Source organism: Phoca vitulina, unplaced genomic scaffold, assembly GCF_004348235.1.
Source record: "Phoca vitulina isolate PV1807 unplaced genomic scaffold, GSC_HSeal_1.0 scaffold91, whole genome shotgun sequence".
Taxonomy (NCBI): Eukaryota; Metazoa; Chordata; class Mammalia; order Carnivora; family Phocidae; genus Phoca; species Phoca vitulina.
This window is the reverse complement of record NW_022589794.1, coordinates 937,496-964,240: the sequence shown is the minus strand read 5'-3', so window position 1 is coordinate 964,240 and position 26,745 is coordinate 937,496. Positions and strand designations below refer to the sequence as shown.

Here is a 26,745-nt window from a genome sequence, read left to right as displayed (position 1 = left end):
CATAATGGAGTGTGTTCTCCTTGTCCCTGGTTTTCATTTGCTCCTATTAGAGTTCACCTCAAACATTCACCCGGAGGGGCCTGCGGATCCTGTGTTACCGTGTTGTGCCCCTACGGCTTGTAACGTGAGCCCTGTGAGGGCGCATCGGGCTTGTTGATACTCCCAGCAGGGGGACCCAGGGTTCCAAAGCTCCTGTGCTCTGGACTAGATTAGGGTTGGCCTGGACCCATCCCAGCAGCACGAGGAGGTGACGTCACACCTCCTGTTCCTTGTTAGCAAGACACCCTGACTCTTTGGGGCTTTCCGTGCAGGTGGCCGGGCTTCCTCTTTGGTCTCTGAACTCAGCTCATTGCAAAAGTTGCCTACCAGCCTCAGGAACATCACCAAGTGTGGGGCGACCACGGGGTGCATGGCTTTTGCTCTTAGAAATATCAGGGGAGTTTCTGTCAGGCTGTCTGCTCTTTTCTTTTTATGACCTCATGCTTAGGGTTGCCAGATTTAGTAAATAGAAATACAGGACCCCCCAGTGACATTTGACTTTCAAATCAACAACAAATTTATTTCCTTTCTCTTAAGCACATGCCCCTGCAATGTTTCTGTTTATTGGAAATTGAGACATAATTGGGTTCCTGTATTTTATTAACCGTGATGTATTTTTTGCATGTAGCATTTGCGTCCATGTGACCTCTCAGGAATTCCCGTGGTTCCTGCCTGGCAGACTGAACTTCATGTGATTCTTTACCTGCTACCCTGTCCCCTCAGGTACTGCCTTTCGGTCGGCCCAGGGAAAATGTAAAGGTCGGTGCTCAAATTGCCATCTTCCCCATCTTCCTTGAAAGTGTTATTTAAGGAAAAAATTACGTTTTCAAAAATGCTAAAATTAATATAAAATCGCTCCAAAGCCACTAAATTGCTTTAAGATGGAAACATAGCACTTTCCTTTAAATTAGTGTTTAAGGCCATGGCATTGAAATCAAATGTAATTTTTTTCTTAATGGGTTATTAATTGAGATTTACTGGTTATCTGACATCTTCCTCATGTTTATGTAGGATCGGGGTTTGTAGGTTATAAGAGCTGCCCCTGTGGGGATTCAAGGGTAATGAGTTTTGCTTCTTAGTCCATCCTGTGTGTTGTGGAACAGAATTGGCATTATTTTAGTCATTTTGTTAAAAAAAAAAAGAATAAAGGATGTATAAGTAAATACCATGAGTTTTAGGTCAACTTGGAGCACTTTTAAGCAATAAGCATTGAGGTCAGATACCAGGAAAAAGACAAACAGGCCATCTGTGCAAGAAAGCTTAGAAATTACTTCCCTTTCAGGGATGTTTGCAGTGACCCCCTATTGCTTTCCCGAATAAAGTCAGAGGACCCATGGTCATTGTCCTTGGAATATGTAATCACTTGCACAACTGTTTGGTGTCCTCACGGAGTAGGGGTCCGGTGTTCGACAGGAGAGTGCACAGCGGTGTTGATGTCTAGTGTGGACGTGCAACTTCGTGGTTTGGTTTTGGCAGTTTCTGGAATGAATGAGAAGCTGGTGTGAGACAGCTCAACGCAGTTGTTCCGAGGAGTGCCAAGGTGTATTTTTAAGAATCAGGAGACACGGTGTCATTGATGTAGGTCTTTTAAGGGATCTCATTGTGTGGAGAAGCTTCTATCTTCCTTGGCCCCAAATCGCTACAATTACGTGGAGCTCTTGATGGGATCGAGGATTCTAATTACAGAGAGATGGCAGAGAGAACACAACATCCAAAATCCTGCTGTAAAAATATAATCCGTTCTTTGTAATATTAATGTCGTAATTCCTTTGTTGATCCATCTGTTCATGCATTTATCAAATACTGATATTTTTCCAGGCGCCCTCCTAGGGACTGTGAAAACATGGAGCAAAGGACCCAGCACCAGTCATGGAGAGCATTGCAGAGAAGTGACTTTATCATGCCTCCAGGGAGTGGCAGGGATATATCAGAGGGTGAGGAGGAGTCACTAGTGAAGGGATGAAGCATTCGGTGCAGAGTATTAGCAGAAAACCCACCCCCTGTTCCTCGCTTTCACTAAAATTCACATGGGAAAGTACAGGGTTATATGAAATATGACTCCTGAGTGATTTCCAGAAAGTTTAAAAAATGTAATCCTGTTAATGAATGAAGTATCTGGTTATACCTATGATATTTTTTTGATTTTGGGGGAAGAAATTCCTATTTATTAGGTTGAACTATATGAAATCACTGCTGGGGTCAGTCCAAATGGCTCACTTCTCGGCAGTTTCAAATGGTTCAGCACCACACAAATCTTGGTTGCTTCCTTGGGGTCAGCCTGGCGCAGTGGTCATGCCACTGAATTGAGGGTGGTCTTCCCCGGGGGCTGTCTGCGCACTCAGGACGAATGTGCGTGTCGAACTGGAGGCTCGTCCAGAAGTGGAATGAATGCAGCCCCTCGCCCTGCGGTGTCGCAGCTGGGCGGGGCTCCGATGCCCCGGTCGGGCCCTCATGCTGCACACCAGCCCCGTGGAGGCCAGGCGGTTCAGTGACCCGTCATCCGGGAGCATGCCCGGCAAAGCCATGCACAGGACCCCGTCTCTGAGTTCTCCGCTTTCTCCTCCGCTCTCATTGCCGCCGGGGTCCAGACTCGGGTGGGCGTTACGCATCAGAACAGGTGTCCACGGGGACCTTTGAAGCAGGTTGGCACAAGGCATGTCAGGGCCCGAGTTGCTTTCATTGCAGAATAACCAGAGAGAATCACATGGCTACTAATGAGCAGGGCTTTGTACGACTTGTGGAACTTTGCCTAGAAAGTCAGTGTTCCCAAAGCCAATAATTTCCATTTCTAAAACCGTTAAATTGGTTCTTGCATTGTGTAATTTCTATGTCTGTTTTTCTTACGGAAAATAAGGCATACTGTAAAAATAGCAGTTTGGTTTTTTTTTTTTCCTCCCCTGATAGAGGGATATGTTCAGTAAGGGGAAAAAAAAAAAAAAAAAAAGAATGCCTTTTGTGCTCTGGGTTCCAAACAGCTTTCAGGGAGGATGTGGCTGTAATGAAAAGGATGTGTTTCCTGGGGCCATGGGGTGTGTGCCTTAACACGCTGGGGCCCAGCAGGACATGGTCAGCTCACCTCCGGAGGGTCCTCTCAGCACATCCTTCTGTGCTTCTGGGTCGCTCAGCTGAACCCCGAGGGGCGTGTGTGATGTTCCCGGGATTGTGAGTGCCCGTCTTCGTGAACCTTCGCCCCGAGTCCTTTAGCGTTCCCCAGCGGCCGGATGTGTCATAGGTGGAATGTGGACCAGAGAGGGTCAGGTGGGATATGGACACAGCGTCAGCGCCCGTGCTGAGACTTACTTCTGTTCCTAGTCTCAGTCTATCTGGTGGCATCAATGGGAATAGTCCCCTCTGTCTGATGCTAGCGTGCTCTTAAGACTTCCCTAATCCCGGGTGATCGCTCCTTTTAGCAAAAAGAGCAAGTTGTAGGCATAACCCCACTGTAAAAACAGCCTACTTAATATAAGGCGAGTGGATTGTGTGAGAAGTTTTGGTTGGGACAAAGATGGCAATGGGTAACAAAGGGGTATGAAGACGTTGGAAATAGTGTTAGCACCGGCCTGGGTTCCTAATGCCTGCGCTCCGATTCCCTCCCGACAGTGACCGAAAGCCGAGGGGTCCTGGAGAGCATCCAGAGGTTCTCCTTGCTGCCCACCTACCTCCCCGTGACCTACCACATCAACAACGCCGACGTGTCCTTCTTCCTGAAGGAGGCCAACCAGGACATCATGCGCAACTCCAGCCTGCAGTCCCGCGTGGAGTCCTTCCTGATTTACAAATCCAAGCGGCTGCCCGTGCTGAACGCCAGCTACGGGCCCTTCTCCATCGAGCAGGTGGTGCCCCAGGACTTACTGCTGCCCTCCAGCCCCTTCGGATTCACCAACAAGTTTTCCCTCAACTGGAAACTGAAGGCGCACATCCTGCGGGACAAGGTGTACCTGAGCCGGCCCAAGGTGCAGGTGCTGTTCCACGTGCTGGGCCGGGACTGGGCGGCGCAGAGCCCCGGCGAGAGGCTGCCCTGCCTGCGCGTGTTCGCCTTCCGCGAGACCCGGGAGGTGCGGGCCGGCTGCCGGCTGCAGGGGGCCTTGGGGCTGTGCGTGGCCGAGCTGGACCTGCTGGCCGCCTGGTTCGGGCCCCCCAGCGTGGTGGCCGGGAGGAAGAAGGCGCCCGGGCCACCCGAGGGGAGCCCCGTGGAGCTCTACTACTCCGTGCAGCCGGGGGATGCGCGCGGGGACTGTGCGGCCGGCGACGTCTGGAAGGGCAACGCCATCCGGCCGGGGAAGGATGGGCTGGACGAGGCCGTGCCCCACCTGCAGAGGATCGGGAGCGTCTTCCTCTACCAGACGGGCAGCAGACCCGCGCTGAGCGAGCTGCGTTTGGACAGCAACGTGGCCATCCTGTACTCGGCCCGGACGGCGAGGCAGGGCGACGTGCTCACCTTCCCCGTGGCCGTGTCCCGGAACTGCAGCGCTGATCGCTTCACGCTGAGGTGAGTCCCCGGGAGCACCTGTCCCTGCCGCTCCGGGGCCGGGCGGGGCCTCCAGCCTCCCGCTCTCGGACCCCACGAGCTGCGTTCGCGCCTTCCGAGGTGGAACGCCTTCGAAATTTCATAACCGCCCCCAGTCAGGGTAAGATGGAGAGAATAGTTTGCTCTTTCCTGGTTGGCAGTTTGGTGGTGAGGACATTCTCATTTACAGCATAGTCCAGGCCCTCCCAGAACAGTGGCGGGGACACGGATCTGTGCCCTCGGGCTGAGCGTGGGGTCTCATCAGAAGTTTGAGGGAGGCGGGGGTGGTCCCGCTGGGCCCTTTGTGCCTCGGGGAGTCAAATAGCTCACAGTCGAGTCGAGTCGGCAAATGGGATGGCAACAGTTGTCTGAAGGAGAGAGGGTACAGTTTTGCCAACTCAGATCTATTCCAAGCCTGTGAGCTCTAAGTATGATGTGGTACCAACCTCACTTAGTTTGTTTCTCTCTGGAAATAGAACTCCATGTTCAAAATATAAAAGAGCATAACGTGTGAAGAATATACAGTAGAATTTGTCAAGTAGCTTACATAAGAATATACTAAAGACAAGACATTTAGAAGGAGTACTGTGCACTTTGGGGGAAAAAACGGGTTCGTTTTCACTTGGAATGTACTATGTGAGAGAAGCTCTTTGCCTTGGCTTGATGGGATTTTCATGAAACCATTTTCTGTTTGTTTTAAACACAAGACAACTTTGCTACACAGAAGCTTGAGCGTCCGTGTGATTGGGTCCTTAAAAGTATCCTGATATCGTTACCCAACGAGGAACCTTGATCTCACGTGCCATGTACAACATCCCCGATGACCCCTGAAAATAGGGTGTTTCCGTACGTGATACACGGTTTCTGTGTGGGTTTTATTTATTTATTTATTTAACAGAGAGAGAGAAACAGCATGAGAGGGGGAGGGTCAGAGGGAGAAGCAGGCTCCCCGCTGAGCAGGGAGCCCGATGTGGGACTCAATCCCAGGACTCCGGGATCATGACCTGAGCTGAAGGCAGTCGCTTAACCAACTGAGCCACCCAGGCGCCCTCTGTGTGGGTTTTAAAGTTCATGCCCCGATGGTCAGTTCTCTCATCCTTCTCCACGTGGGCTTCAAATCCGCTTTTTCTTTGTTCTCCTTTTTCCCCTTTCTCTTTGTTTTTGTTAAGGGGTGGGGAAGTTTCAGGAAGGAATCATTCGCTTATACCTTGCACATTTAAGCTTTGCTGATTTGACCTTTTAATCTTAACTAAAGACACAGAAACTCATGCACAACATTAATGATTGAACGTGGCTGATTCTTGGGAGGTGCAGACTTTTGGCGTAGGCTGATGGTGCATCAGGGGATTGATCCCCGGGGATTTAGGCCACAGAAACACATCTGCAGGGCTGAGGCCTCATTAGCTCGCCTGTGCTCCGCAGTCAGCCCAGGATTCAGCTGGTCGCAGACTCTCTGCACGTTCTGCTGGCTTTGTGCTCTGCTTTTCCAGGATTGACGGTCTTATATAACATTCTTTGTGGCGATGGCCACTTACGTAGGGAACTGTTTTGCTGATAGAAACAAAAGGTTTGGAAGAAGAAGAGCTTTGTCCTTGCATGATTTTGGGCCTTCTGCCATCCTGTAGGTTTGCCGACGGCTGGTTGTTGGTTTCCTGGGCCCAGGGTGAAAGCCCCAAGTCTCCAGGAGATGACGTCTGCATGCAGCCTTTTTGGGAGGCAGTTGTATGTGCCCTATTAAACTTCACAGAAGGCTTTGTATCTGATGACCACCTATTGCACGTTAAAACGTGGGTGTCAGAGTCCTGAGGGCGGCTCTGTCATCGGCCAACTGTCACAAAGCCAGCAGAAATTTGCTTTGCTGGGCTGTGTAATCTGAGGAGTCCAGATCTTCGCGAATTCAGAAACAAACACATTTTGAAACTCCTAGATGCGGTGGCCCCACTCAGAATCCGAGGTTTGAGGATTTGGGATGTATAGCAAAAGCGTACTTGTTTCTGAGTTCACCAGCTAGAAATTTGTAAAGAAAAGATTCAGTTTTTCAGCTCAGATGATAGTGAAATTAAGAGTTCATGAATGTGTGTTGAACGTGGTGAGGTGGGACGCTTTCCGTCTCCTTGGAAGCAGTAAGATCGTGCTGGCTGCCAGCTTCAGAAGCTGTCATGATGAGTGAGTGACACAGGTTTGTGGCAACAGCTGGAGGTGAACCCGGTCCGGTCATGCTGTTAGCACTGAGGTTGAATTCTCCTAATTAGAAAAAAATAAAACAGTATATCTTTTTTAATGAAGTCAATTTGACACTAATTTAACATAGCTTCCAAATATTTAGAATGAGTCCGGGTCTGCTCTGTCTGGCCATCTGCTGTAAATAACCCTGCAGGCTCCAGCCGTGGATCCTTGGGTGCTTTTCTCTGAATTTGTGAGTTTTGTTCCTAGACGTCCTGTGTTGACATGTTAACATGGTCAGGGGTGGGCTCATGTTTTATAGGTCAGGTGCCAGTTGGACATCCATGGCCACTTAAGGATGACCAGGGATGGGAAGGGGACTAAATTAAGTGCCACCAACAGGAGGGAGCCCTCCCAACCATATGGCAGCTGACATTTGAGCTTTTTGTCGATAATGATTGGCTGCCTTCTGCCACCTCTCTGTTATTTCTGTGCCTGTGACCTGAGGGTGACACCATGGCTAGTACACAGGGCTTCTGTTCTAGGAATCAAGGTTTGTCCTGCAAATTTTCAGTAAGGTAGTTAAAACAGTATGTGTGTGTGTGTGCAGGTGGGTGTGTGCATGCGTGTGCAGGAAGGTGTGTGCAGGTGGGTGTGTGCACGGTGTGCATGTGTGCGTGTGTGCAGGGGGGTGTGTGCATTAGTGTCTGTGTGTGCAGGTGGGTGTGTGCACGGTGTGCATATGTGTGCGTGTGTGCAGGTGGGTGTGTGCATTAGTGCATTAGTGTCTGTGTGTGCAGGTGGGTGTGTGCATGGTGTGCATGTGTGCGTGTGTGCAGGTGGGTGTGTGCATTAGTGTCTGTGTGTGCAGGTGGGTGTGTGCACGGTGTGCATATGTGTGCGTGTGTGCAGGTGGGTGTGTGCTTGAGTGTGTGCATATGTGCGTGTGTGTGCAGGCAAGTGTGTGCTTGGGTATGTGCAGCTGGGTGTGTGCATATGTGTGGGTGTGTGCGTGTTTGTGCATATGTGTACGTGTGTGTGCGTGCACAGGTGTGCATGTTACCTGTCAGAAGAAGAGAAGCTGGGTGGGGCTGTTTGTCACCTCATGAATTCTGTTCCCTCCGGCAGCTCCTGTCTTCCCAAGCAGACCTCCACAAAAGAAGAAAAACAAACGCTTTCATTCCTTAGACATCTAAGGATCCCTTTTAATTTCAGAAAATGTTTTCCTTCAAGTGAGTAACGGAAGCGTCCCATGGCACTTGGGCCCTTTCTTCATGTTCTCACCTCCTGTTCTGTCCCGTTTCTCCCCCCACAGAGCGCCAATTTCAGAAGCAACCTAGGTCTCTAATCACCTGATTGTGTGTCTGGAGGGAGAAAAGAACGTGGTCTCTCTCTCATACCCCCTCCCATTCTTCTGTTACTTTTCCCCACAGAACATCAGTTCGAAAGGGGGCCTGGTCATCAGATCTGAATGTGGGGCTGGAGCCAAATGTTTACATAGCAGGAGCTTGGTTCCCAAATACTCCAGGAAGTGCAGGTGGAAAGGTCCAGAATCCGATGAATAGGGGCTTTTCTCAAAGTCAGAGACTTTCTTGAATTGGTTGAATGAAGGAATGAGTGAACGATTGCCTTGTTGATTAGGAACAAATGCATATATGTGACTGAGGTCTTTGCCGTGTTAAATGGTAAGTGCTCAGGAGTGTGTGAAGGATTGTGTGTCCGGCACGGTGGTCAGAGGCAAGGCTGTCTTTGAAGAAGACATTATGACTGAGGAGATGTTCTTGCAAAGATGAGAGTTAGGAAGGCAGCAGTAAGAGAATAAAATAAGAATATTTGATGAGGGCAGAAAGGGGGCCTGGGATGGATAAGGCTTGAAAGGTCTTCATTGGCGGTTTGGGAAGCCCACTTTGCTGGTTTCTGAGCTTGTTAGGAATTAATGTGGTGGTTTGAGATTGGCCCTGAGCTTCATTCACTTGAAGGCTGCAGGCTTTGAACCGGCCCTGACCTAGAATCAGGCCCTTTTCTTACTCTATTTCAGGTAGAATATGCCCAGTGTAGCCAGCAATATTCTTGGTTGCAGGCCATAAATCCCAGTCTGACTTATTTAAGAAAAAAATAAATAAAGGGCATGTAGGGTATATATCACGGGTTTCAAGAATTAATAAGAGACGGGGGGCGGGCACTGGGCTTGGTGTCTGAGAGACGGTGGACGCAACAGCTGACCCCAAGCAACTCTTCCCACCCACCACTGTGAACCCCTTCCTCGGCCCTTGTCATGCTCACAACAGGTGCAGAGACTCTGGAAAGGCTCCCACTGGCTCTCATGTCTACTTGATATCTGTGCGGGGGTGGGAGAGGGGCCCCGTGTGGTTCCCGTCATGAGACATGGGGTCCGGCCATTACCTGTCACTAAGAGCACATCCCACGGGAGGAGGTATTTTCCTCCTGAGGAACCCGGGGTGCTGTTGGGAAGGGGGTGCGTGCTGGGTGTCCCCAAACCCCAGCAAGGTCTGGGACATCTGTGCCTGGGACTTGCCTCCCTTTGTCATGAAGTGGACATTGGCAGAGTGGCGAGGAGTAGACAGTGGGCCAGAGGTGGACGGAGAGAGGAGGGTGTTCTGTCTGTTTTAAACAAGCTTTTGGTTGTAGAGTAGATGTCGATTTACAGGGGAGTTGTGGGGCCAGTGTAGGACAGACCCAGACCGCTCCTGGCTGGTTTCCACCATTAGTCACATATTACATGAGTGTGGTCCATTTGTCACAATTAACCAACCAGACTTGATTCACATTCCCCTAGTCTCTGCCCCATGCCCACGTTTCTGCTCCAGGATCCCAGTCAGGACGTCGCATACGTGTGGTCATTGGGTCTCCTGAAACCCCCCCCTACTGTGACCATTTTTAAGTTTTGAGACTTAACTGTTCAGAAATTGGAAGAACGTCTCTCCAGGGAGACTTGTCACATGGTTTTGTCAAGACTAGATTGGAGTGATGAGCTTGGAGTGGAAACCAGAGAGACAAAGGACGATTGTCGTCCCATCATGTCGCGGTGTGCCTGACTCACCTCAGCTGCGACGTCCCCTTCACTGGCGGGGCTGAGTGAGTGTTCCCCTGGTCCCCCGCCCGGAGGCTGCCCCCCCACGCTGCCTGCTTTGGAAGGAAGCTCACAGTTACCGAGTGGGGAGTGACACCCCACCTCCTCGAGGCTGTCATGTCTACCTACGTTATTTGGAATTCTGCAGGTGAAATTTATTCATTCAGTCACTTATTTATTTCATTAGGGGCATCTGGATATTTATGTTACAGTTTGGGTTATAATCCAGTAGAGCGGATGGGGTTTCTACACCTCATGCTGCTGACATTTTCGGATCGGGTAATATTTTGTTGAGGGGGAGTCAGTCTGGGCCCTGCAGCTTCCCCAGCTCCCACCCACTGGGTGCCGTAGGACAGAACCCCGGTTGCGACACCCCAAAATGTGCCCAAATATTGCCACATGTCCCCTAGGGGAGAAAATACTCCTGCAAGTTAAAAACCACTGAACTAGATTATGATCATTGGGGCAAAAACGTTTACAGAGTGAACTCACTACTTGCACAGAGGAGGGTTCAAAATTTAGAATTAAGGTGACATCGCGTGTAGTCAGATAGTTCTCGAAAATCCTTTAAACTGCGTGCAATGTACATTCTTCCTTCTGCTAGAACGTCTGCTCCAGGAGGCAGAGGCTGTTCACTGCTTACACTGCTTGGAAGGAGCAACTTTCCCCTCCTGCCTCAAACCACAGAACCTCAAGGGCACCGAAAGTCAGCTTCCTCTTCCCAGTTGACTTGGGAAATGGCCAGAAGGGGAAAACCAGGAAGCATCGGGAAGCATTTCATGCGCTCTTTTCTTGCTGCAGGGAGCTGTGGTGGGGCGGCTCGTGGGGGTTGTAGGAAGGAGGGTCTCCACACCCCCCTTCGGTGTCTGTCTCGTGATGCTGCACCCAGGAAATGTGGGAGAGGAGACAGAATGAGTGGACCTGAGTGGATGTGGCAGTTCCCGTCTTCGTCGTGGTTCTGGGACGTTCTCTCTGGGACAGGTGGACAGATGTGTGGATGTGTTTTGGCAGAAGGTGAGTAGTTCCTCGGGAACTACTGTTCCTTCTTTGACCAGAGGGCTGGTCCAGTGATTTTTATGGAAGGGATTTCTTATGCGGTTAGCCTTTTGGGTTTAACTGCTATAATCACTACTGTTACTTTAGGGACAGGCACACAGGCAGGTTGTCTTGCAGCCAGAGTTCTCTGTGGTCATCTTTGGCTCTGCAGGCTTCTGGCCACTGATGTTTGCCCTCTGTCACCTTGGGCTGACCTTCATCTCCAGAGGAGGCCCTCACCATCCTATCACCCTGCATTGTAGGGCCACCCATGGTCTCCTTCTCAACCAGACTGACCCAGCTGGTGGGAAAGGGCCTCGGTCCGTTTCTGTGTCAGCACGACACCTGCTGGGATGCTCTGGTGTCCCTGGCGAGCGTTGGTCCGCAGGTTGGGGTGAGCCGGGAGACGTGGTGGGTGAGGAAGCTCGGGCTGGGTCATCCCGGAGTTTTACCCTCCGCCTCCCGGCACATCACTGCGCTCCGGGGTGGGGAGGAGTACCCCATGCCTCGGCCGGGAGGATTCCGAGATGGGTTTTGGTCCTAAGGGTCGTCTGTTCTTGTAGGTCTCCGTGGAGACGTCCGTGTCCCTGGGAGCTGTGGCCATCCGTCCACGGAGCTGTGGGGAGTCCTCCTCCAGCACCTTCAGATTCCGTTTCTCTGTGTGTTGCTCTGGGTCCTGCAGGGGAGACGTGTGGGGCGGGGGGGGGGCGTGAGACCGCGGACTGCGCCCCGAGTAGGGTGGATCATTCCCACAGTAGCCACACTTGTCATCTGTGTCAGGTACTGCTCCGGGCGATTCAGGTATTTTTTACACATTTAATCCTCAAAACAGCCTCTCAGATTGGGCATAATTATTACCTACATTTCCAGAAGGGGAAGCTGAAACCCAGGTGGTCCAGCGACTTGCCAGAGTCCCTGGGGCCAGTGACATGTGACTTAACGTCCTGAGAACGTGTCCTTGCTGACACACAGCCCCCGGGCACATGTCCGAAAACTCGCCTGCTGGAGTGCTCGGTAGGGGGGCAGCCACAGCGTCTCCGAAATCCACTTTTTAAAAGCACTTAAGAGAGTGAGTGACCTGACGTGTTTTCCCCAGTTAACAAGTCTTGCTGAGGGTGGAGCTCGGTGCTGGGGATGTGCAGGGACAGCACTCTGGACCTGGCCCTTGACCGAAGGACGGAGCTACGAGAACCGGCCTGTTTGCACGGGGGGCGCGGGTGGCGACGCAAGCCCGGGGTCCTCCCGGTCCCTGCACGTTCGGTGGCTCAGAGGGACACTAGTGGATTGGAGTGACCCTGTCTGGGTGCTTCACGCGTGGTAATAGCCACGAGGAGCGGCACTTTCCAAACCACGGGGCAGAGCTACCTGCGGCCGAACTCATGGGGTCTGGGCGGAGAGCACGCGGCGTGGGGTCCGGGGGCCCTGGCACCTGGCATTATGACTCACTGTGTCCCCTGGGAAGGTCACCCGAGCTCACAGAGCCTCAGTTTCTGGTGTCGTGTAAGTAAAAGGCCACAATGAACCTTGAGCAGAATGTGTGGTCTCAGATGAGGCAGTGAGTAAATAACCAACCGAGAAATGCATCAGGGATCAGCCGGAAGGCAAACATGACTAAGTCTGTCTCCAGTAAGCACCATCAGGTCACTGTGAAAAGGGGAGTTAACACAAGGCTCAGGTCACTTGTGCCTCAACTAGGAAGAATAAGTAGAAGGAACACGCTCAACGCTGCCCATGAGGCATTTCCTTGGATAACTTAAAAAGCAGCTACTTCAGTGTATATTCTGGAATGAGATGGTAGAATGAAGCCAGAAGTCAACATCTTTTCTCCCAAATCTGAAGGTATGAAAAGCAAATTGATTAAAACAGACCAGCAAAAATAATACCAGCATCAGCAAAGGACTGGTGGGGGTCAGCTAAAGAGAGAGCAGAAGTTTCTAGAAATCGGCTCTGTGCATCTCTCCACAGCTGCATGTGTCCCACTCCCTCTGCGAGGGGAGCCCGTAGGGTGATGGGTTCAGCAAGGCCGTGCAGTCTCTGACGTTCTTCCTGTGGGGATGCCACCCCCGAATGTGCCCTGGCCTCAGCTCACTGCTTTCCCAGTAGAACAGGGCAGACGTGAGGATCTGGGAGTCTGAGGCTAGACCACAGCACACTTTGACCTTGACCTTCCTCTGCAGTCTCCAGAACACTTGTCCTTGGAGTCTGGAGCTTCCATGGGAAAAGGCCAGCTGGTCTTCTGGGAGAGGCCCTGAGGCTCCATGGACAGGGAGGGACCAGGTGGGCCCAGGCTTTGCGCCGTCCTGTGGAGGCCCCAGATGTGTGAGTGAAGCTGTCTTGGATGCTGTAGACCAGCCGGTGGCCTCAGCCGGTTCCAGAAGGGACCAGGTGGATCTCACAGCATAGCCCTGCTCACATTCCTGGTGCATGAAGTTGCCGTGTCTAAAAAGCTGGTGTAGCTTGCTGAGCAGCAGTGGAGTGTTGGGAGAGGGCTACCTGGGGCCGTCAGTAAGTGGTCATCATGAAACATTCACCAGAAGGCACCCTTTGCCCGAGGACCCAGGAGAACAGGTGCACGAGGGCCACTGGCTCTGCAGCTTCTTCCCTGCTGTCTCCTGCTCTGCTGGAACCTCCAGGGCTCCCCGCTCATGACCTGCATCCCCCACGTGTCCTACCTGAACCCCATCTGGCTTCTGAGTGTGTGTGACCGATGGGACCTGCTGGCAGGAATCTCATGTGGGAAGCGAGGTCCGTGTCGTTCTCTTCTGTCTTGCTCCGTGGTCCCTGCTCAGGCCAGAGTGCTCCGCCGTGTGTGGTCCCCGCACCCACCAGACAGTGGTGCGCTGGCCCCATTTCCTACAGAGGGACCTTGCCCTTGGCCCCTAACAATGCCAGCTCTGTGCTGTGCCCTCCTGGCCTGGGAGAGGGGCGTCCTGCAGGTGCGGACCTCGGGGCTCCATCACCATCGTCTGGCTGGTCTTTGAGCGAGTTCATCCGCTCTGTAACCGCGCCCTGTATTCAGGAGCTCTGCTCTCATCCCCAATGTGACCCTGTGGGTGTAGCCGTTTGAGGAGATATTTTCTGTGGAGGCAGAGTATCCTTTCTGATTACCTCCACATTGTACTGGAAGCAGGGACAGTCACTGGGCTTTCTCGTCCGTGTCGGTCTCAGCTGGGAGCAGAGGCAGAAGGGGCTTAGGCAATGCAGAAATGAATTCAGCCAAACAGAAAATGTAATAAATAAGATACAAACTTTGGAAGACCCACAGGCAACAGAAAGAGAGCACGGCGTGGGGAGATAATATTTTTCTCTCTACTCTGTGATCTCCTTGTGCATAGGTGAAAATCAATGCTTGTATTTCTTTCCCTTTCTGGTTTTGGGCAGTTGAAGGGTAGGCAGTGATAAAAGACACCATCTAAGGGTGCCCCTCTTTTGAAAAGCAAGGATCCAAGACGCAGAGATGAACTGGAGTGATCACCTGAAGCCCAAGCTTGTTCAAGCAGATGGAAGATGTACACACAGAGGGTTGAGTGAACTCAGGCATGGAATGTTTGAAAAAACTGTGTAAAGGGAGGACAGGATGTAGCTCATCCATCAACACCCTGGCTGAACTCTCTTCCTCTTGAAAACTCGGTGCTGATATGCATGTTGAAAGACAAAGCATGCCAGGTGAAATTCATCCACAGTATGTCGGCACAGATGGAAGGCTGGGGTCTGGGTCAGAGTTGCCCAGGTTGGGCATGGATCAGATTAAAACAAAGATGGCAGCCCCTTTAGTAAATAAATTGCAGGCAGGGAGAAAAGGAAGGAAGGAAGGAAAGAAGGAAGGAAGGAAGGGGGACAAACATATAAGAGAGGTGAAGAATTTATTTTGGAAGAACACATAAACCAAAGGAAAAAAAAAGAGACATCTCTGTGAGTACTTAAATGGGTAGGGAATTTTTTTTAAAGAACATGAATTTAATAAGTCAAGAATTCAAATATGAAAAACAAAAAACAAAAAACAAAGAGGCAGTAAGGTAGACTAGAGATCTAATCCATTAATGGAGGACCCAAACAGCGCAAAACAGAAATTACAAGGAATACGATAGACATGGGTGAAGAGGGGAACTGTTGACATATATGGAAATGATTGAGGTAATTTTGGTGAATGCAAGGGGAAATGCAAGAATTGAAAGAATTAGAAGAAGGGTAATGGACACGAGGAGGAAAGGTGATCCAGCATGAGGATAATGACTGTCCCCAGAGTTGGCAATAATACAAAATGAACAAAACAGGTCTTCGCAAATATAGCCTTTTTTTTTTAACTGAAAGAATAGCTACATCTGTGAATCCACCAGGCATTCTGTGTTGCAGAACAAAATAACGTTAAAGAACAATACCAAAGTATAACTGAATTATGAAATTTCAATCATAATGAAATCATGAGCTAATCATTTAGGCAGAATACATATAGTAAGAACTAAAGAGATGGCTGTGTCCTTTTCAGAGACAGGAAGACACGATGACATGGAAGTGTCAGTTCTCCCCAAATTAATATGTGGATCCAGTGCAGTTCCAATAAGAATAGCACCTGGTATACCTTTCGGGGAGCTTGGCAGGTTGATGTTGGAATCTGTGTGAAGACCAAGAATGGGTAAGACTCTAAAGAGAAGAAGAATATAGATGGGTCATTGAAAATCCATGGATATTCGAACAGTGTGATAGTGGAACGTAAGAGGTAAATACAGTAATGAACAGACAAAGCCCCCGAACCACCGTGCAAATATGAGACTTTATGGGACAGAACTGCAGTTATAGATTGGCGAGAAGAGATATACTTTTCAAAAATTGAACTGGGGCATTATCCAAATGAGAAAATGGGAATCCAGTCTCTATTTCATGCCATTTATAGACGTCAGTTTCAGATCGTTTAGGCATCTAGAGGGAGAAAAAAGGAAATCGATGTAAAAGAAAGTAGTAAGCATATCTTTATAAGCTCTGCGGGGAAAAGATTTTTTCAACAAGATATCAGAACAGTGACCACAAAGGGAACATCGATACTTTTGATTACATTTTAAAAATAAGTATTTTTTAAAACAAAAAAGCAAATCATAAATTTGGGGAGGGTGTTTGTAACACATAAGATCAACAGAGATTTAGGATGGAGAATATATAAAGAACACCTGTAATGCAAAGGTTAAAAGCAAATAAACAATTAGGAAAATGGGTAAGGGTCCCTTACAGAAGAGAAAACACAAAGCAGCAATACTTTTAAGAAAAAATACTCCATCTCATCAGAAACCAGAGAAAAACAAATTAAAACCATAATGCAGTTCAATTTTATAACCACCAGGTTGCCGAGAGTCGGGCAGTCTGCTGCTCCCCAAAGTTGTGAACGCGGGAAGAAGAAAAGCCTCATTTTTTTTGCTGCTGGAGGAAAACACGGTGCAGCCTCTTTAGAAAGTAATTTGGGGTTACCCTGTGATAGGGGAGATATGTGTACATGATGACCCCACATTTCCACTTCTGAGCTCTACAAACCTGTCTACCTGAGGGCACAAAGCGGTATTCACAGCAGGACTGTTCGTACTAGCACAAACCTGGAAACTAGCACAAATCCAGGTGACCACCGCCAGGATAGTGGATGAGTGCACGTTGACATATTCCTACAATGGGATCCTACACCTTCATGAAAATTGTCCCATTACAGCTGGGTGAATCAATACAGGTAATCGCAGATCTATACTATGAAATGCGGTGGAGAGTTGCAGAAAAGTACGTTTCTGTGAAGGTAAAACATAGACATCAAATTAACCAACCGTCCATGGATGATGGATATATGTATTCATTTAGGTGCAACTGTAAAAGATAACAAGGAAATGCGTACCAGATTCAGAATAGTAGGTCCCAGTGGGGATGATGAGGATTTTATTGGGGAGGAACATGCAAGAGGTTTCAAAGACACAGAACACATCCTAGTTCTTCATTTGGGTGGTAAGTGCATGGGGTGCTTACTGTCTTCTAAAATGCCCATGCATGATATGTACTCTTTAAACTATATTATTTATCATTATTGTATATCATTATATATATACATAATTTCTACTCATGCTTTATACATACTTGTGTGTGTGTGCATGTATGTGTGATACATGCCAGATGTTTAAAACATTTTGTCAGCAAAAAGTAAGTCACTTGTCGCTTACGAGGGGAAGAAATTCAGGCTGGCTTTAGAATTCTCCACAGTAACACGGACTACCATTCAGTGCCAGAAGATGATAGAGCAATGTCTACAATCATTAAGTGCTCATTAAAGATGTTGGTTGTTTTACATTTGCATAATTCTGTTTCACAGAATACTCTATAACTATTCTGATATGAAAATTTTGCAAAACATTAGGTCAAAAAAGTGAAGTGCAGAAGATGGGATAGGATGGATGAATGGCTGATAGATAGGTGAGTGGATGGATGGATGGATGATGGGTGGGTGGGTGGATGGATGGATGGATGATAGGTGGGTGGATGGATGGATGGATGACAGGTGGGTGGATGGATGGATGGGTGGGTTTTAGATAGGTGAGTAGATGGATGGATGGATGGGTGGGTGATAGGTGAGTGGATGGATGGATGGGTGATAGATAAGTGGGTGGATGGATGAATGGATGGGTAGATGATGGATGGGTGGGTGATAGGTGAGTGGATGGATGGATGGGTGATAGATAAGTGGGTGGATGGATGAATGGATGGGTAGATGATAGGTAAGTGGATGGTTGGATGGATGGATGGATGGATAGGTGATGGATGGGTGTATGGATGGATGGATGGATGGATAGATGATAGATAGATAGATGGGTGGATGGATAGATATATAGTAGTAGTGAGTATTCTTTAACTGTTGCATCTCAAGTAGAATCCCACCTTTCCTTGCAACATCCTGCTTTAATTTGTGTGTTTTTTTAAGATCTTATTTTTAAGTAATCTCTACACCCAGAGTGGTGGCTCAACTTAAAAGACCAAGATCAAGAATTGCATGCTCTACCAACTGAGTCAGTCAGGTGCCCCTGAAATTTGTTTTATTTTTTTAAATTTTAAAAAGATTTTATCATTTGAGGTGGGGGAGGGCCAGAGAGAGAGGGATAGAATCTCAAGCAGACTCCCCGCTGAACATGGAGCCCTACATGGGGCTCAATCTCACGACCCTGAGATCATGACCTGAGCTGAAATCGAGTCAGATGCTTAACCAACTGAGCCACCCAGGTGGCCCCAATTTGTGTTTTAAGAGAACTTACCACTTCCTGAAATTCAGCTGCTTATATAATTGTGCTTCGACCATTTGGTGTCTTTCCTCTGCAAACTCTGTGAGCAGGCATTTTTCTTTCTTGTGCATCCTCAAAACCACGGTGCATAGATCTCAAAAGATCTCTGCTGATTGAGTGCTTTGATTAATTTAAAGCCAAAGATCATGACAAATTCAAAGACCCTGAAAGATTCTCTGCATGTTAATAGAGCCCGGGTTTGCTGATACAGAGTTGGGACCACTCATGGCCATGCATCTTAGACTCTATGGTTCGATTTTTCCCAGCCCTGATCCTAAGGCCAGGTTTCTTAATCTTGGCACAACTGACATTTTGGACTGGATAATTCTTCGGAGTGTGTGTGTGTGGCATTCTATGATAGTGTTGTACTAGATGGATAGATGGATAGATAGGGTGTTGTAGGCTGTGGACAGGATCCCTGGCCTCTACCCACTAGTAGCCAGCAGTGCGTCACCTTCCTATTCTGTTGTGACATCTGGAAAGATCTCCAGACATTGCGAAATGTCCAGTATCCTAAGGAAACCTTTATTTCTTATCAGGGAATGAAATATATGTTGAATTCTAGATTTGCCTTTAACTTACACAGTGATTTTCAAGAAAGTTTGTATCCATATTCTTTGACTTGCTGTGATTTAGTCTTCTACCATGGTCTCACTGTGTTTGTTTTTTTTTAAAGATTTATTTATTTGTTTGAGAGAGAGAGAAAGAGAGCATGCGAGCGGGAGTGGGGGGAGAGGGAGAGAGGGAGAGAGAATCTCAAGCAGACTGCGCGGGAACATAGAGCCTGATGCAGGGCTTGATCCCACAACCCATGATCATGACCTGAGCCAAAACCAAGAGTCGGACACTTAAGTGACAGAGCCCCCCAGGTGCTCCTCACTGTGTTTTCTAGGCATTTCTCATTGCTTCCTAATGGAAAAATCTCATTGGGTTTGAGGACAAGTGTATTACCCACTTTCTACATTCTGTTGAGAAAAACCAGAAGAAGCAGAGGGCTTGTTGAGGGTCCAAAACTCACATGCTAAGAGCAACAGAGGATTGCCGAACACTGTTGGTTCTGGGATAATAAGACACAGCTCCACACTCTCTGAGGAAAGTCCCCATAACGGATGCCATTTAGCATGAAAACATAAAATAAATGTAGACTTAGAACTCATTCTTCAAGTGAGTTCTTTTTAAACTAGGAATCATGTAGATGAGAGACTTCATTTGCTGTGGCAGCCCATGGTTCATGCCTGAACGCGGTTACTTTGGTCAAACTGGATGCACATTATTAGGAGAAAATGAACTTTCTGACATTCTTTCTATGGGTAAAAATCTAAGTGCATGAAAAGCCACCTTAATGTTGTTTACGGTGAAGTTTTCCATTCTCTTTGCCAGAAGGGACATCTGTGCGGGGCTGCCTGGATTTCCAACATGCTGCTCAGAAAATGTGCCCTTTTCAGAGCTTATGTCAATTCCCCGATGCCTCCAAAATTAGCACCTGATGCCCTTTCCCATTGGTTAGAGGAAGGTTGGCTTGAATTCTGATTTTCAAACTCTTGACCTGTTACAGAAGAGGAGACTTGGGGGTGGCTACATTTCAGACAGGTACGAATGGAGGAACTGGGAGTCGTAATGTACGTCTTTGTGTACCACGTGCAGTCTGGGCGGGAGTTACGTTGTGCTGGGCTGGTGGGGAGCCTGGACCATGCCTAGAATCAGGCCTTTTCTCCCTACAGACCCGTCAACTTGGAGAAGGGGAGAGAGATTTTTTTTTTTTTTTTTTTTACAATAGATTCCCCTCGTCATCCCCTATCCATTTTGTAGATGGAACTGGCCTATTTCTGTTGTATCGAGCCTTTGAATCAGAAACTTAAGGGATTTTCAGATTGGCAAAGAGCAAAGGTTTGATACTGGTTTTTTTCCCAGAGAAGCAGGACATTGCAGCTGGGTTCATTAGGCATTGGAAGCAGTCGGATCCTAAAAATGCAGACTTGGAAGCTATCGGTGTGGTGTTTTGAGTGTGCTCCCTGCTTCCTGCAAGGGTACGAGCGTAAGTCCAGTATCAGCACGGGTCCATTTATGTGATGTTCTGGAGAAGGCGAAATACAGGGATGGAGCACGGATGGGTGGTTGCTAGGGATGACAGGGGAGATGTTTTGACCACAAAAGGAAAGCACAAAGGGGGTATTTGGGTGATGAAGCTGTTCTTTATCTTGATTGTGGCGGTTGTTACCTGAATCTAGACAGGTCTGAAGACCTCATCCAGCTCTCCAGCAAAATTCTTATATACACATCCGCAGACATGCATACAAGATGGGATGATTACACGGGTCTATAAAATTGTCAAAGCTCAACAAACATTTGCAATGGATGAGTGGTATGAAACAATCTAGGTTTTTAACCTGCTATTTTACTAGTGTCAGTGGGAACATTCTCACCTGGGTCGTTTCTGTCTGTGTGTCCGCAAGCCTCTAGGCTCTGCTTACCTTGGGGTTCCTAAACCACAGACTTGTTCTTTGTGCTAGTCGGAGGAGGTTCTCCCAGCAGCTGTCGCAGACCAGCCCTGACTCCCAGAAGCCCAACACAAGCGGTGTGCTGCTCGCTCACACCAAGTCCACTGTGCATGGGTAGCTTCTATGGGGGATGTGGGGACCCGGGCTCCCCGGAGTCTCTGCCATCCTGTAGGACTTAACGTCCTTCACCTCCAGCCAGTGGATAGAGAGCCAGCAGTAAGGGTGTGGAGGATCATGGGGGAGGCTTTCAGTCCTGGAAATGGACCTCCCTTTGCCCATATGCTGTTGGCCGGATGCCCTCGCCCACGTGGCCGGAGGGAACAGGTAGTGGAGATTTGAGGCCTGGCCGTGTGCTCGGAAGAAGCCGGTTTGGTACGGAGATAGCAGTCTTACCACATTCGTCCTGAATTTATTCCTGGGCCTCACAGGTAGATAAGTGAGTCGGCCTGAGGCTTTACCCTTAAGCAAGGTCTACCTCTTTGGCATGCTTTTTATCATTATCATGTTGTTACCATGCGGTGGGAATTCTGTTACTAGAACAGCACGGAGTCCCGCAGTGGGCAGTGCATCCTGAACCTTAGCATTGCGTCTGTCTCCGCCCCAACCCCACACGGTCTGATTCCCACGTCTGTCCTCCGAGGCTGGGCTTGCGACCTAAAGGACCACAGAGCCTCCATTCCCCACCCCGTCCCTTGCTCTCAAGGTCAGAGGAACCACAGTTCTCCTACATTGACCCATTAGCTATTATTTATTTAAATACTAATGTTGGTGCCTTTCCCCTTCTGTTATTTGTGGGCTGATCCAAGGGACACTCACCTTTTTGCCTTTCCCTCTTCGGGGTGTCCCCTCCCCGTGCCCTCACCTGCCACGCTTGTGATCTGTGCTGCATCCCCTTCAGGTTGTTCTAGCGCATTCTACATGGCCTTCCCTTACCACTTTAGCTGGCTCCGTTTTCTCATCTTCTTACGCTTCCTTTGGTGGTTAACCAATATTCAAGATTGTTTAATTGACCTGAACAGCCAGTATTAGGATTTCTGCCCCTGGCCAGGGTCCTCGCCCTGCTTACTTCTTCCTGTCTAAAGATGCATGCACCTTAATGTAGTGGGATGCATTTTTTCACCTGGAAACTTACTGTTAACTTAACGTTGGAAGCCTGTTGGAAGTGAGCATCGTACCAGCAACTGGAGCTCACGTGCTCCATGAAGGAAGGCCCAGCGGTGCCCTCTGAAGCTGCTTCTCTTCCCCCGAGTGTAATACAAGCCCCCGAACATGGAGGGGTTCACACCTGTGGCTTCTCTCCTCTGGCTGCAGATGTTTGCTCGTCTAGTCTCTTGACGAGGAGTGTTGAGCAACAGTAGTTCTATATGTTACTTCAGGGTTTCCCTTTTATGCTTGTCTCCTCTTCTTGCCACACGGAGCTTTCGGTGGTGTCCCCTCCCACTCTGAAAAGGGAGCAGCAGAATCAGTTCCAAGGTTTTGAACAAAAGCTTCCAAATTCAGACTTGTTCTTTTGCTTTTGCACATGGGGAAAGACATCCCGTGCAGCCTCATGCCAAATGTAAACCCGTGTGTCTTCCAGGGTCCTCCCCCCCCACCCCTGGGCACTCGGCTCCCGCGGGCTGGCACCGCCGTCCGGGTCTGGTGAAGCCATCACGGCGGACGCGTGCCTAAAACAGCAATGACTTCTAGTTCTTTCTAAAGATGGTTAAACTGTCATGGACTGTGTGTAAGAAGAGAGAGTGATTGAGGGTCCCTCAGGACCTCCCAGATTCAGCCTCAGTGGTTCTCAAATCCAGAGAAAAGTCATAGGGTATTAATTTTGCAGATTTTTTTTTTTTCAAAATGTGCGAAAACAGATGAGCACTTTGAAGGTTTGGACTCTTAGGCAATAAATCAACATGTATTTGAATGTCTACTCTATGTTACTGTGTGCAGAATACATATATATGTTGTATATTATAAAAAATTATCTATGTGTAATATATATAATAATACATACACACACACACACACACACACACACACACACACACAATATGTATAAAACAGTAGCGTAAGCAGTCTCTCTCCCGGAGATGCTCATAGCTTAGTTGGAAAGTTTAAAAACCCTCATGAAACTAGTTACAGTGACTCAGCAAATAAGGAGGAGCTTAGTTGTTCCATGTTGAACGAGATCAGTATTTTGAGTAGAATCCTCAGATGCCACATTTTCTCTTTTTGGCCGACAGAGCCTGGAGCCCCTGCTTTGTCCTTGGGACTGGCCACGAGTACCAGGCTGTGCTGCCCCTGGCTCGAGCTCCTCCAGGGCATGCGCTGTTTTCCTGTCTTCTCCCGCGTCTGGCCCCAGCGAGTAGCCCCGCTTGCGAAGCTCTTAGGATGGCACGCTCCAGGGGTGACGTGAGCAGCTCCCGATGCTGATAGGTCTGAGCCTCCCTCATAGTCTGGCTGGGTGGCACTTGGGTCAGCTCTTCCTAGAGCATCACGGCTGTTAGAGGAGTTCTAGCGAATCGCCCCTCCTGAGAGGCCAGCCCATCAGCCAAGCTGCCGGTGCCCCGGGTTAGTCGGAAATAAGGTGCTGTTCGGACCTACACTGGGGCTGCTTGTCTGTACGGAGGCTGCCAGAGTCGTGCCTACGGTGTCAGGTGCCTAGGGTCCGGCCGTGTGTACAGAGGTGATGTGGTGCGGTAGGCTGCGTGCGTCCTCCAGATGTCTGATTCTTCAGCCTCAAGCACGTGCAGGTACGGCATCTGTCTGCCGTGATGGGAAATGCATACAAGTCACTTAGAGCGGCGCCCTGCGTCCAGTAGGTGCTCAGTTTAAGTGTCCGTGGTTATCGTCTTTTCTATCATTGTTGCCGCGTTCAGTGGTTGAGGGATTTTGTGTCTGTGGTTTCATTCCAAGTGTTGCGGGACTGACCCAGATTGAGCATTTCTCCCTTCTCAGAGCAAGCCTCCTTTTGAGATTTTTAAAAAATATTCTTCTGATTAAAATTGCAAAACACCAAGAGACAAACAGCAGTTCAGAGGGTTCTGGTCTCACTTGAATAGGGCACACTCTTATTACCCTACCCGGCTGGTTCAAGCTGGAGCAAACTCCTGTTCACACAGCCTTGGAGGTGGACTTCTGTAGCCATCCCGAAGGTCCGGGCGTGGGGAGGCCGGGCGAGCCCCCCCCAGCCCCCGCCACTGTCGACTTTCTCAGGATCGCTGCAGTGAGTCCCTGATGACGTGTAATCACAGCCTCCATGTAAAGTCTGATAGCAAGCTTCTCCCTGGCCTTTTTTTTCCCTTTAATAGAAACTCAAAAATCAAGCCATGATTTCTAATCACAAAAAAACTCCTTGCAGGAGATGTGTAAACATTCCATTTCTCTTCTCTTCTTTTGAACGTATAGGCCCTTTTGCAAAGGGCCCCCGGATCATGATTTTTCCTAATTGGAGGATAATTGTCAAACTCTCTTAATCTCACATGATTTTTTCCTTGGAGAGGGAGAGAGATAAAAAGCGCACTGCATGATTACATGAAGAAGGGCTTCCCCCCAGGATATCTGCTAATGCAGAGCGAAATATTTTGGGGAGGTTGGATATATTCATTGCCTGGGATTCAGAGTCTCTCTTCTCCTTTTGTTCCTTACATGGATGGTCACAGACGGTCCACACGGTGCTGTGCTATCAGCAATTCAGGATTTAGTCCTGGTCACTCTGCCGGAAGCTGCTCGTTGCCTAGCCAACATCCCAATCCTCCTTATTCTTGGCTAGTAGAATTCTATTTTATTCTGGGGGGCAGAGCGTCCAGTTACGATTGTTACTTCTAGGCTGGTCTGGGGCAGACGGTGGCTCTTGGATCCGGTCTGAGTGGCGGTCTTTGGGAATGACTTGCCGGGACCCTATTCCTGTCTTGATTAAGAGTAGATGTAGCCAGGACGTGGCTTTAGCCTTTCAGCCTTCCTGCTTCCTGGAACGGTGCCGCACAACCAGGAGTCACAACCCGAACGTGGCCGAGCAGGACGCAAGGAGGATCTCCTGAGTGCACAGCCTTCGCCCTGCTCCTCGACATCTGAATTTCTTCTACCTGTGACAACCAAGTCATTGTTTTGTTAAACCACTGTGATTAAATCTGTGACCCGCAGCCTCAGTCTGTCCTAATTGTTACTGACTCCCACGTCTACCTGTCCTGCCCGGGGAGCTAATTTGAGCCCCGTGCCCCGGAAAGCCAAGCTTGTGTGTTCTGTTCATACGGGTGATTGGCTTTACGGAGTCACAAGACTGACATGCTGGAACCTGGCCCCCCCTTCCAGATAATCAGGGAGTGGAGGTAGACCTGTGGGAGAGGGCTGCAGGGATGGTGAGCCAGCAAAGCCCAATGCCTGCTGGAAGGAAACACCTGCAGACACAGGTGGGGAGGGTTTGTGCTGTGTCCACTCTGAACAGACCTCGGAGGTTAAGGCAGTGTCGGGCACGTGCTCGTTTGTGGGATGTAGATACGGCCTGGGTGGCACCGGAGAAGTGTGATCTCAGGGCCCCCGTGTCCCACAGCCCGGCACAGTATCCCCATCAGAACCACATGGTACAGCTCATTGTTGCCCTCTGTTTCTCAAATATTAATTACATTTACCCTTCTAGCCCACGGACTCTGTGGAGGTGTGAACAGTTACATTTTGTACAACTTGAATATCCCACATGACACTTCTAGCACGGTATGGATTTGTGGGCTCAATAAACTCTTGTTATCTGACCCCTCCCACGGGGAAGTACTTCTGCGGGGAAAGAGATAAAATCCCAGGCCTTCTTAACCATGTTCCTGTTGCTATGTTTCTTCGTCCCTTGCCATTGTTGGTGGCATGCCATTCCTCGGCCTGGCGAGGATTTCCTCGGCCGAAGCGAAGGGAAATGCTTGGGTGGCCCTGAGCTCATCATGTGTGCGTGCTAAAGTCATGTCCTGGCTACATCTACTCTTAATCAAGACAGGAATAGGGTCCCGGCATAGTGGAAAATCCATGCATAACTTTGACTCCCCCAAAACTTAACCCCTGATAGCCTCCTGATGACCAGAAGCCTTCCCGATAACAAAACCAGTTGATTAGCACCTATTTTGTATGTTATTTGTATTATATATTGCGTTCTTACAATAAAGTAAGCGAGAGAAAAGAAAATGTTAGTAAAATCATGAGGGAGTGAAAATGCGTTTGCAGTCCTGGAGTATATTTATCACCCCCCCCCCAAAAAAAAATCCACAAGTAAGTGGATCCACGCAGTTCAAACCTGCGTTGTTCAAGGGTGAGCTGTAATGTGATTACTTTACCTTCAGTATGGAACGTGCCTCTTTACAAGACGGATTTCACCCCACACTCCGGCCCCCACCTCCGCTACCCATTCCCCCTGCCACCTCCTATAAACCATCCCTTTTCTGGGGATGCAGGCGGATGATTGAACCATGACCCCGCAGTAGCCCCCTGAGCAGCTTGGATAACTCCCATTCCGCGGGCATCTCCTCGATGCCGCCGTAATCCTGTCTAGCTTAGCTTCAGCTCACAGGAGTGCCTAAATAACATTCCTTGGCTTTGACCTGAAGATAGGCACACTGTTGCTCGTTAGGTGAAAAGTATACCTACTTTGAAGATTTGGAGAATGCCGTTAAATAAATCCAGCTGAATCATTCTCTGAAATAGCTATTATTTTTTAGAGCTGAATTTCATTTCATAAGAAAGCAGTTATAATCAAAATCTACTCTACCCTGTCATATACTATCGTATTGCCAAAGCCGTTTACAGTAATCTACAAAAAATAAGGTTCTGTATTCTTAAGACTCATTGCACAAAACTTAAAAGAGCAGAGTTGTTTTTGAATTTTGTTTTTTTGGTTTTTTTTTTTACTTACCTATTATTTTACCCATTATTAGAAGAAAATCAAGCTGTTCTCAGTTCACAAAATAACAACTTTTCAAGCTGACTGCTCCTTTGGGCTCTATAGGAGCAGAGGACATGAGTAAACACTTACTTGCTTTTGAGAATTTCTAAGCAGCTAGAATGTAAGAAAATTATCTTTTTTTCCCCCTAGACCAAACATTTTAGAAAGTTTTTTTTTGAGTGACAGCACATTGTAGCAGTCAATTTTATAAT

General features: G+C 48.7%; 1 protein-coding gene across 3 annotated transcripts in view; it reads left to right on the top strand.

Moving 5' to 3' along the window:
* Window positions 1-26,745, top strand: part of TMEM132D (transmembrane protein 132D) — a 547,440-nt gene that overhangs the window by 141,188 nt on the left and 379,507 nt on the right. The window contains exons 1-2 of one of the 3 annotated variants that reach the window (XM_032396311.1): window positions 572-798; window positions 3,640-4,528. In XM_032396311.1, the coding sequence (XP_032252202.1) occupies window positions 3,768-4,528 (761 nt within the window). In that variant the 5' untranslated portion in view covers window positions 572-798; window positions 3,640-3,767. Of the gene's footprint in view, window positions 1-571; window positions 799-910; window positions 1,974-3,639; window positions 4,529-26,745 lie in introns of those variants that run through there. The other 2 variants (XM_032396309.1, XM_032396310.1) reach the window with 2 other exon arrangements.